This window comes from Triticum dicoccoides, chromosome 3A, assembly GCF_002162155.2.
Source record: "Triticum dicoccoides isolate Atlit2015 ecotype Zavitan chromosome 3A, WEW_v2.0, whole genome shotgun sequence".
NCBI lineage: Eukaryota > Viridiplantae > Streptophyta > Magnoliopsida > Poales > Poaceae > Triticum > Triticum dicoccoides.
The window spans coordinates 499,715,232-499,725,992 of record NC_041384.1 but is presented as its reverse complement, the minus strand read 5'-3'; the positions used below and the strand labels follow the sequence as shown (position 1 = coordinate 499,725,992).

The 10,761-nt window shown below is 52.1% G+C and overlaps 1 protein-coding gene across 1 annotated transcript; it reads left to right on the top strand.

Annotated features, from left to right (window-relative positions):
• Positions 1 to 8,849: 8,849 nt before the first annotated feature.
• On the top strand, positions 8,850 to 10,492 carry LOC119268791 (transcription factor RAX2-like). Its single transcript, XM_037550496.1, has 3 exons — positions 8,850 to 9,223; positions 9,424 to 9,553; positions 9,700 to 10,492. Exons 1-3 carry the CDS (start codon positions 9,088 to 9,090, stop codon positions 10,334 to 10,336), a joined length of 903 nt encoding a protein of 300 aa, XP_037406393.1. The 5' UTR covers positions 8,850 to 9,087; the 3' UTR covers positions 10,337 to 10,492.
• Positions 10,493 to 10,761: the final 269 nt, after the last annotated feature.

Here is a 10,761-nt window from a genome sequence, read left to right as displayed (position 1 = left end):
ATGAGTACATGGATTTGGCTGCGAGTGCTGCGGATGCGACCGAGTACTTCAAGGATTAGAAGGGTCCTGAAGTGGAGAAGCTGTTCTGGTCACAGTTTCACGCTCCAGTCCGTCCGTTGTTGCTGAATGAGCGATTGACCAGTTGGGCCAAGCTCCATAGATTGTCCAGACTGGCCATGAGGTCCGCTGTGGATCATTTGTGGCCATGAGGGCCAAGGCCGAATAGCTACTTTAGCTTAGTGCAACAATTCCTTGGCGTTGTGCCACGCATCGATGCTATAAAGAGGTCGACGTGCATAGAAGGCTCGCGGATGGCCCTTGCCCGTGTCAAAACATATTGGGCGGAGATGGATGCCACCACTGTTGCGGCGCAGGGTTCGGCCATAGGCCGAGTGGCTGCCAAGCACTACTTTGAAGAAGTTCTTGAAGGCGCTCGTTCGATAGAGGCTCAGTGCTCGAAGAATACTATATGTTTGAATGACATGTATTCCCATTGTAAAAACAATGTTTTATTGAATTTATCAAGGCTTCATTTATACTTTTGCCCAAAAGTGCTATGATGCCTCATGTGCGGCCGTTTATGTATATATGTATATAACCTGAAAGATTGCAGTCGTCGGCTTCAGCCCCCGCGCATATAATGCAGGGGTGTTTGCAGAAGACGCATGTTCACACTTGATCCAACGTCTTGGTCCATTAAGGAGGTGATAGCGCAGCGAACTAGGCAACCGGACTATAATGCTTTAACACTTTCACTTAGCCAGAGGAGTTTGACAGTGGGGCTACTATATAGCCCCTAGTGGCTCCGCACTCATCCGAATTCGGGGTGCGTACATGCCTGGCCGGGAAACGGCCCTTCGTTAAAGCGGAGGAATCCCGAAGATTCCGCTAGGTCATCGAGTGGTTGACCAGTCTCACGCTATATCATGACAGTCAGTTTTTGGCTTTCTCTACTGAGGTGCTCGTCCGGATGAACCAGGGCACAATCGCAGTAGTTCTCCTGGTGCCGCCTTAGCCGATAGAGCGGAATGTAAGGCAGCAAAACACAGGAGCTGGGCAAACCCAACATTTGACCAAAGACATGATTTAGAGCTGATGCATATAAGGCCAAACTCGCGACGCCGAACACTCCCTAAGGTATTCGGTCTTTATGGTGGAAACCGGGCTTAAGCAGTGCCCTTTGTAATAAGCCCCTGGTGTCCAGGTACGTGCAATATTCTGACGTGGCCACATGCCAATACGTCAGCATCCTTCTCAATTGTACTAAGAATCCGGGGGATGTGTATCAACAAGAGACAGTAAAAAAGGTTTACGCATGGTCTTAATCTAAAAAGAATCCTTGGAATGGGTCCCTGCTGCACGTCTGCGCCTGTGTCTCCATTATGCCGTATCCTGGACGGGTGTAGCATGATGGTCATGTGTATCAATTACATATAGCTGCGCCAGACTCGTCTAACCGCGTCTGTGGTCTTAACGACCTGTAAGATTCTTTAGTTGGTGAGGTCGTTTAGTGTGCGGCTGCCAAGGCAGCCGCACGGTCTTCCGCACGCAAGGAGCGCTCAATATTTCCATTTACTGTAATGATGTCGCGTGGACCGGGCATCTTAAGCATGAGAGAAGCGTAATGCGGTATTGCGTTAAAGCGAGCGAAAGTTTCGCGTCCGAGTAGTGCTTGATAGCCACTTTGGAACGGAGCGATGTGAAAGGTTAACTTTTCACTGCGGAAGTTATCGGGAAAGCCGAATATAACCTCTAGTAGCAGGGAGCCTGTGCAATGGGCTTCTGGGCCTGGCGTGACTCCTTTAAAGGTAGTATTGCTATGGTTAATTTTTGTTGGGTCTATCCCCATGTTGCGGACTGTGACCTGATATATCAGGTTTAAACTGCTGCCGCCGTCCATCTGGACTCGTGTGAAGTGGTATCTGTCAATTATTGGGTCTAATACCAAGGCAGCCCATCCTGCACGCCGGATACTTGCCGAGTAATCCCGATGGTCAAAGGTGATCGGTTGGGACGATCAGTGGCAGAACTCCGCGGTGATAGGCCCTGGGGCATGTGTCTCTAGGAGTGCCGCTTTGTTTCTCCCCTTTATCACGTGTAACATGTTGACTGTTTTGACTTCTGGTGGGAATTTCTTCTGTTCCCCAGTGCTTTGCTTGTGAGGCTCGTCCTCGTCTTTGCTTGGTGTATCCTGCCCCTTATGTTCGGCGTTGAGCTTGCCGGACTGCTTGAAAACCCAACATTCTCTATGGGTATGATTTGCAGGCTTATCGGGGGTGTTGTGGATCTGACATATGTTATCCAGAATCTTGTTTAGGCGGGACAGTTCGTCTTTGTTGCCTTTGGAGGGCAGCTTTTGTTGACCTGGCCGCGAGCTTCTAAATCCGGCGTTTACTGTTGTGCTCTTCGGGCTGTCTTCTTTATTTCGGCGCTTGTTTTTGCTGCGTCATGATTTCCCGTTTCCGTCCCTGACTTCAGATGTACTTGGGTCGCTGGTGCTGCATCGGGCTAACCAGCTGTCCTCGCCCGCGCAAAAGCGGGTCATGAGGCTTGTTAATGTTGCCATTGTTCTCGGTTTTTCTTGGCCGAGGTGTCTGGCAAGCCATTCGTCTCGAACGATGTGCTTGAAAGCTGCTAAGGCTTCGGCGTCCGGATAGTCGACTATTTGGTTCTTTTTAGTGAGGAACCTGTTCCAAAGCTTTCGGGCTGACTCTCCGGGCTGTTGAGTTATATGACTTAAATCGTCTGCATCCGGTGGTCGGACATAGGTCCCTTGAAAATTTGCCCGAAAGGCGTCCTCGAGCTCTTCCCAGCTTCCAATGGAGTTTTCGGGGAGGTTTTTAAGCCAGTGCCGAGCTGGCCCTTTGAGCTTGAGGGGTAAGTACTTGATGGCGTGGAGATCGTCTCCTCGAGCCATGTGGATATGGAGGATGTAGTCCTCAATCTAGACCCCAGGGTCTGTCGTTCCATCGTACGCCTCTATGTTTACGGGTTTGAATCCCTCTGGAAATTCATGGTCCAGCACCTCATCGGTGAAACATAGGGGGTGTGCGGCACCCCTGTATTTGGGTGTACCGTGGTGTTTGGATGTTTGTTGTGTTGCATTGCATGCTGGAGCGCGCTTGCGTGGCCCGTATATGGATCTGGTTGCGCCGTCCTTTTGATGCGAGCCCTCGCGTGGATCGCGTACTGGCTTATGTGTGGCGTCGTTTGCCGCTCTATGTTGGTCACGAGGTCGTCTATCCGACCGGATGGCCATTTTGTTTTTTAATTGCGGGGGATCTAAGGCCTCCTCATCGAGTTCATGTAGCAACTTTTTCTTCGGGTAGCTCTTGGCGTGGCGATTACCGCCGTACTTCACTGCAGTGTTGAGTACTTCACTCCATCTGATTCTGAGTGTGTCTTGTGCAGCCCTGAGCCTTTGCTTCTGCTTTTTCAGACTCCTCGCAGTGGCAACAAGCCTTTGATGGGCATTCTGTTGCTCCGGATGCCTGTCCGGTGTGATGTCGTCCGGAATGTTATCTTCGACGGAGTCGGGTTGTTCGGTTTGATTCTCCGTGTTGCCATGGTCGGGCGATGGTTCACCCTGCTCTAATGCTGGGTCTATATGATCGTTGTTTCTGCCGAGGCGGGATTTGGAGCGGCGCTTACGCCGCCGCTTTGACTGCTTCTCGAGGGAACAACCCTTCGCTGCGTCCTTCCGTTCCTCGTCGTCGTTTTCTTTGGGTGTGTCCACCATGTATACGTCATATGATGAAGTGGGCATCCAGTGCCCTGTGGGCAGTGGTTCCTTTTCGTCTCCTGCATCGTCGTCCATACCGTCGATGTCTTCGGAGTCGAAGTCGAGCATGTCGGTCAAATCATCGACAGTGGCTACTGAGTGGGTGGTGGGTGGGCGGCGAATTTCTTCGTCATCCGCATCCCAATCCTGCCGGACATAGTTCGGCCAGGACTCTCCTGAAAAGGAGAGAGACCTTAATGAGTTCAGTATGTCGCCGAAGGGCGAGTGCTGAAAGATATCCGTGGAGGTAAACTCCATGATCGGTGCCCAGTTGGATTCAATAGGCACAGGCGCAGGCGGTTCGGAGTCCGTGGCCAGGGAAGGATCCGGCAGTTCGGCGTCACGGCTCCCGTGAAGGGTAAGGTCGATACTCGGCTCAATCGCCGCTGAAAATACGGCCTCCGTGGTGGGGTCTGTCCACTCGTCCATGGATGGTGCAACTGGTTCCGAATTGAGGGTCAGAGCGGTTGCCGGTGCGATCTCCTAAACACTGTCTGATGGTAGAGCTAAATCATGCTCATCGTGACCGTGTGGCGCACTAGGCAGGGGCTCGAATCCGTCGAAGATCGAGTCTCCGCGGATATCGGCTGTGTAGTTTAAGCTTCCAAACCTGACCTGGTGGCCAGGGGCGTAACTCTCGATCTTCTCCAGATGGCCAAGCGAGTTGGCCCGCAGTGCGAAGCCGCCGAATACAAAGATCTGTCCAGGGAGAAAAGTCTCACCCTGGACTGCATCGCTATTGATGATTGGAGGAGCCATCAAGCCTAATGATGACGACATAGAGGAACTCTCAATGAAAGCACCAATGTCGGTGTCAAAACCGGCGGATCTCGGGTAGGGGGTCCCGAACTGTGCGTCTAAGGCGGATGGTAACATGAGGCAGGGGACACGATGTTTTACCCAGGTTCGGGCCCTCTTGATGGAGGTAAAACCCTACGTCCTGCTTGATTATTCTTGATAATATGAGTAGTACAAGAGTTGATCTACCACGAGATCGGAGAGGCTAAACCCTAGAAGCTAGCCTATGGTATGATTGTCTGTTATCCTACGGACTAAAACCCTCCGGTTTATATAGACACCGGAGAGTGCTAGGGTTACACAAGGTCGGCTACAAAGGAGGAGGTATACATATCCGTATTGCCTAGCTTGCCTTCCACGCCAAGTAGAGTCCCATCCGGACACGGGACGAAGTCTTCAATCTTGTATTTTCATAGTCCAACAGTCCCGTCAAAGGATATAGTCCGGCTGTCCGGAGACCCCCTAATACAGGACTCCCTCACCTCCCGAGAGAGATTAGGGCTTGGCGGTGGCTCCGTATCATAAAACGTGAGGAATCCTTCTCTTTGAATTTTTTCTCCCCGAACGTGAATATATAGAGTTGGAGTTGAGGTCGGTGGAGCACCATGGGGCCCACGAGGCAGGGGGCGCGCGCAGGGGGGTAGGCGTCCCCCCACCCTCGTGGACAGGGTGTGGGCCCCCTGGCCTTGATTCTTTCGCCAGTATTTTTTATATATTTCAAAAATATTCTCCGTGAAGTTTCAGGTTATTCCGAGAATTTTTATTTCTGCACAAAAATAACACCATGGCAATTCTGCTGAAAACAGCGTCAGTCCGGGTTAGTTCCATTTAAATCATGCAAGTTAGAGTCCAAAACAAGGGCAAAAGTGTTTGGAAAAGTAGATACGTTGGAGACGTATCAATCTGCCTGCAAGTACACCGTAACATGGTAATACCCCCTTTAGCACTTTCCAACCAAAATGCTTAATCTTCCCTGGAAGGCGAAGTTTCCATAGCTCCTTCCAAATCGCATTCAGTTGAGCACTCCTTGAACTATTCAAATTTGCATAATGGCGTCTGAACTGGTGGTTGAACTCCACATGGTATGCCAAACGTACTAAGAAAGTTTCGGATCTAGTGTAGTGCCATGCCACAAAATCTTTCAAAGCTTGAACATGGAGGGGGATTTGAAGTATTCTGCGCACATCCACTGGTGAGAACACACTTTGAATTAGTGCCTCGTCCCACTGTCCCGTGTGGGGGTCAGTTATGTTTTGCACTTTTGATAACATAATTCCACCTCTAGGGGTAATAAGCTTCCTTGTTGCACTAGATGGAATCCATGGATCCTCCCAAATATTAATCTATGAATCAATGCCCACTCGCCAAATACAGCCCCTCTTGAAAGTTTGTATCCCAGCAACTGTACTTTGCCACGTAAACGAGAAACATTTCTTTGGGCCAGCTTTTAGGATATCATCATCTGGATAATATTCCACACTCAGAACACGTGCACACAAAGAGTCGGGATTCTGAAGAAGTCACCAACACTGCTTTGCTGACATAGCAAGGTTAAAGTTGTGCAGGTCTCAAAACCCCATACCTCGCTTCTTCTTCGGGACACACATTTTTCACCATGCAAACTAGTGCATTTTCCTTTTCTCTTCTCCACCACCCCACCAGAAACTCGACAATTCATCAGTAATTGATTTACACTAGTGGTTGGGGCCCGCCATTGCGGGTCGCTTGAGAGGAAGCTATACGCACCTTACCACCTTGTCAAAAAATTAAAAAAATATTCTCGCGTCACGTGCACATCACAACCATCTTAAAAGGAAAAAGAAAAACCTAGAAAAACTTCTCTCAATAAAAATCTCCCTACCATTTAAAACAACCCTAAAAAAAACTTTCTCACCGTGACCAACCAGCATAGCTAGTTGGCCACCATTCTAGCGCCTCTTAATGGGTTTAAAAATATTCTCGCTTCACGTGGACATCACAACCATCTTAAAAGAAAAAAAAAGAAAAAGCCTAAAAAAACTTCTCTCAATAAAAGTCTCTCTACCATTTAAAAAACTATAAAAAATACTTTCTCACCGTGACCAACCAGCATGCGCCACATGGGTAGCTGGTTGGCCACCATTCTAGCGCCTCTTAATGGGTTTAATATCCCTTTCGGTAACTTAAACACGGACATAGTAGAAGATGGAATTGCCTGCACCACTGCTCTTAGGAGAATCTCTTTACCTTGAACTGATAATTTTTTCCTTTCCATCTCTTCAATCTCTGGCATACTCTGTCAACAAGATGCTGAAAACAGTCACTGCGGTCAATACTAACAATGGTTGGTAGACCCAAATACTTGTCAGACAAAGCTTCAGTTAATATATCTAGTATTACACAAACACTATCCCTTTCATTTACTTTGGTGTTTGGACTGAAAAAGATGCTGGATTTTGGGGTATACTTACCCTGGTGTAAGTTTTTCTACTCCCACGCTGCCCTGAAATGTTTCTTTGTCACCGTAAGTCCAGCCTAGAAATGTGAATCCGCAAGGTTTTCAACATGCATGGGACACATCTTTTGGTATGGTATACAGAGATGATTACTGGATCTAGTGCCCCACAAAGTCGTTCTGACCCGTAAAAAACCTGTGATTGTGGCACCGTGCTGCGCCATGAAATCTCATGAGAGCATGTTACTATATCTCCACAACGACGACCTGTAATGCTTCTGAATCCACATGACAGCGAACCAAGTTGTACTGTATAATCAGCAAGCGCGCAAAGTTCATAAGTACAGCGAACCAACGAAAAATTCAAACACACACATCATAATCTCTGCTAAAAGAAATGGCATGGCGGCACGACCCCAACAAACTAGCATGTGAATCTGTTAATGTTGCGACGCGCTTCATTTAAAAACCTTTTTTGCCAGGTCCTCAGAGTCCAACTCTTTGAAACATGTCGGAACAGAAACATTAGTCAAAGCTACTAGAACCGCAGCCTCTTCCCTTCTTGCGTTGCCACCATTTTCTTGCTGGGGATGTGATCTTAGAATAATACGGCAGCCTGGACCTCGCGTTGGCACCACTGTGTACACCATGATTGCCGTCTTCTTTCCCTCTCCCCAACTAGAATAAGAAAGAGGCAATGGTCAATGTGCCACCCATGCCATGCCAGTTCGTGATGTCAAACGGATTCGGTGTAACCGCATGCAAACCGGGTGCTCTCCTCCGGTCTCGCCCAAGCTCGTGAGTCAGAGCGCTTGACCACCTGCGCTGCTCAGGGTGTAGAAACTCGGATGCTCCCTTCCTCTGCCGAAAGCATCGCCAAAGTATTCGTACGGCCATGCCCTAGCTATGCTCTTTGTTTAGTACGGTGCTTATCCGCATGCATGGGCGCGAGTTTGACAGACGAAGCAAAGCACTGCGGTTTTCGTGGATCGGGGAGAAGCGGCATCACCGCGTTCGTCTGGGCTCTGAAGCTGACGCACTCGTCATCACAAGACACAATTGGATTCTACTCCTAGTAGATTTCAGAGATTGATCAGCTTGGCTATACTGCCGCGGCGAGAATATTGGTGCAGTTCGGGGTGCGCCATGGCTCGCTCACCTGCTCCCCGTTCGATCGGTTTCAGCCCTGCGTCAGTCTGACTCTGAAACTGGATCGGATCCGTGACCGGGTGCGACATTTCATCAGAGTTTCAGTGCCACCACACGCGGGATCGATCGGGGGCGAAGCCATGACGTCCGCCAAGAAACGCGGAGAAGAAGCTCAGGCGGCCGCTACTACCCACGCGTCTTCCATCTGATCGATCCACTGAAGGGAAACCCCGAAATGTGGAGCACATTTGGCACGAAACGCAAACGGGCCGCACCGCAGCTCCCCAGATGGATTTTTCTAAGCACATCTCCTCCGCGTGACCGAGCAACAAGTGGCCGGTCGATCGTCTCGCGCACAAGTACAGAGGGAGGAATTATATATGACCGATGCCCACTGACGCCCAGAAGTAGAAGAGAAGCGACCCCCGAAATTAGATGGCAGTCAACAGCAGCAGCCCGATAATACGCGCGCGAAACCAAAATTTATTTGGAAAAATACGGCCACGGAGCGGGACAATGCTACGGTCGAGGGGAGAGAGACAGAGACGGCGTCGTCGGGATAATGGTCGTACCACGTAGGTACGTACGCGGCCCCACCTCCACCCACCCAAGCCCCCTGATTGCTCAGACGCCCGGTATAAAAGGCGGCGCGCCCCCTCCCTGCAAGCCTACTAGCCTTGTCTGCCTTCCATCTGCTGCGCAGCTGCAACACCGCGAGTCCACAACGCACAGCACCACCCACACCGACCCAGCTCGCCGCCCGCTGCAGGAAGGTTTGATCAATCCATACGCCCTGCCTCCGTGCCGCGGCAGCGACGAGAGGCCTCCTTCCTGCTCGCGCGCGGGCCGGCCTGTGTTTTCTTGGGCGGATTTAGGCGGGGAATTCGGCGGCGTGGTGGTGGTAGAGCGAGAGGGACCAGCAGGCATGGGGCGCGCGCCGTGCTGCGACAAGGCGAGCGTGAAGAGGGGCCCGTGGGCGCCGGAGGAGGACGAGCTGCTGCGGAGCTACGTCCGGAGCCACGGCGCCGTCGGCAACTGGATCGCGCTCCCGCAGAAAGCAGGTACGTGCGTACGTGTAGCCGCGGCGCGTGCTGCAGCAATCGCCGCCCCGGCCGGCGCTAGCCTGGCCTGCCGGTGCGGCGGTGCCGGGGAAGGACTAGATAGGGATCGATCGCTGCCGGCCGGCCGGCGTCGTCCTTTTGTGGTTCGAGGAGCTTCCTAATTTCCCATGGTTGCTAAGCTTTGATTCGTGCGCGCGCAGGGCTTAACCGGTGCGGCAAGAGCTGCCGGCTGAGGTGGCTCAACTACCTCCGGCCGGACATCAAGCACGGCGGCTACACCGAGCAGGAGGACATGGTCATCTGCTCCCTCTACAACTCCATCGGAAGCAGGTAAACCGATTTAGCTGAGCGCATGTGCACTGAATCGCATGCTGATTCCAAAGCGTCCCGTCAGATTTGTTTGTAGCTGCCACTCCTGCAGTATTGTCACGTAATTGACTGATCGTGTCTCTCTGGTGTGTGTGCCCGACCTGCAGGTGGTCTATCATCGCGTCCAAGCTTCCCGGCAGGACGGACAACGACGTCAAGAACTACTGGAACACCAAGCTCAAGAAGAAGGCCATGGCCATGCACCAGCAGCAGCAGTACCACCACCACCACGGCACCGCCGCCCGGGGACATGCCCGCGGCGCGACGATCGCCACGCCACCGCCCGCCCCGCAGAGCCAATGCGCATCGTACATGCAGCCGTCGCCCGCGTCCGCCTCGTCCGCCGTCACCACGGCGAGCGGCGACGCGGCCAGCTTCGGCGCCATGTACTCCCCGTCCCACCAGGCCGCGCCACTCGCTCACTACAACGTCAACGCGGCGGCGCCGCTCGCCGAATTCCCGGCCATGCCGACGCCGGCCGCCGCCAACAGCTGGGCCATCAACATGGCCTTCGAGGACATGTTCTTGCCCGAGCTGGTCGGGGGCGGCGACTTCTCCCAGGCGGACCTGTTCGGCGGGTTCGGGGCGTTGCTGCTGCAAGCGCAAGACAGCAGGGCGCAATCGTCCCTGCAGGAGCTCTCCGCGTGCTACTTCCCCAACGCGCAGGCGGAGATGTGGGCGGCCGACGCCGACCACGTCAACGTCAAGCCGCCGGGCGCCGGCCTGTGCCCCAGCCTGACATGAGAAACAAAACCAAGCCACTAATGTCAGCGCATCCATGCGCAAGATGTTCATGCCTAGTCGTCGATCGCCGTAGCTGCTGGCTGGCTGGCTGGCGCCGCCTTGCCCCTGTTAATTTTCTGTGTCCATGAGATGGATCATTACATGTACATTATCTTATCCGCCACTCCACTGCTATGTCATAGATGATGAGCTAGATTTGGATTCCGTCCCAATTTGCCACTGTTGGGTTCTGCCTACCAAGTACCAACCATGCAGTTCGGCTACTGTGCGAGCTTGAGTTAGTGCGATCGATGTGACCTGGACATGGCTCTGTCAAATCCGAATCCCCCTTGGAGATTGATTTTGTAAAGTCGTCCTAGTTCTCGCGCCCAAGTCCGCCTCTAGTCTAAGTAGCCAATCACCAGTCGACTAAAAGAACCTGTAGT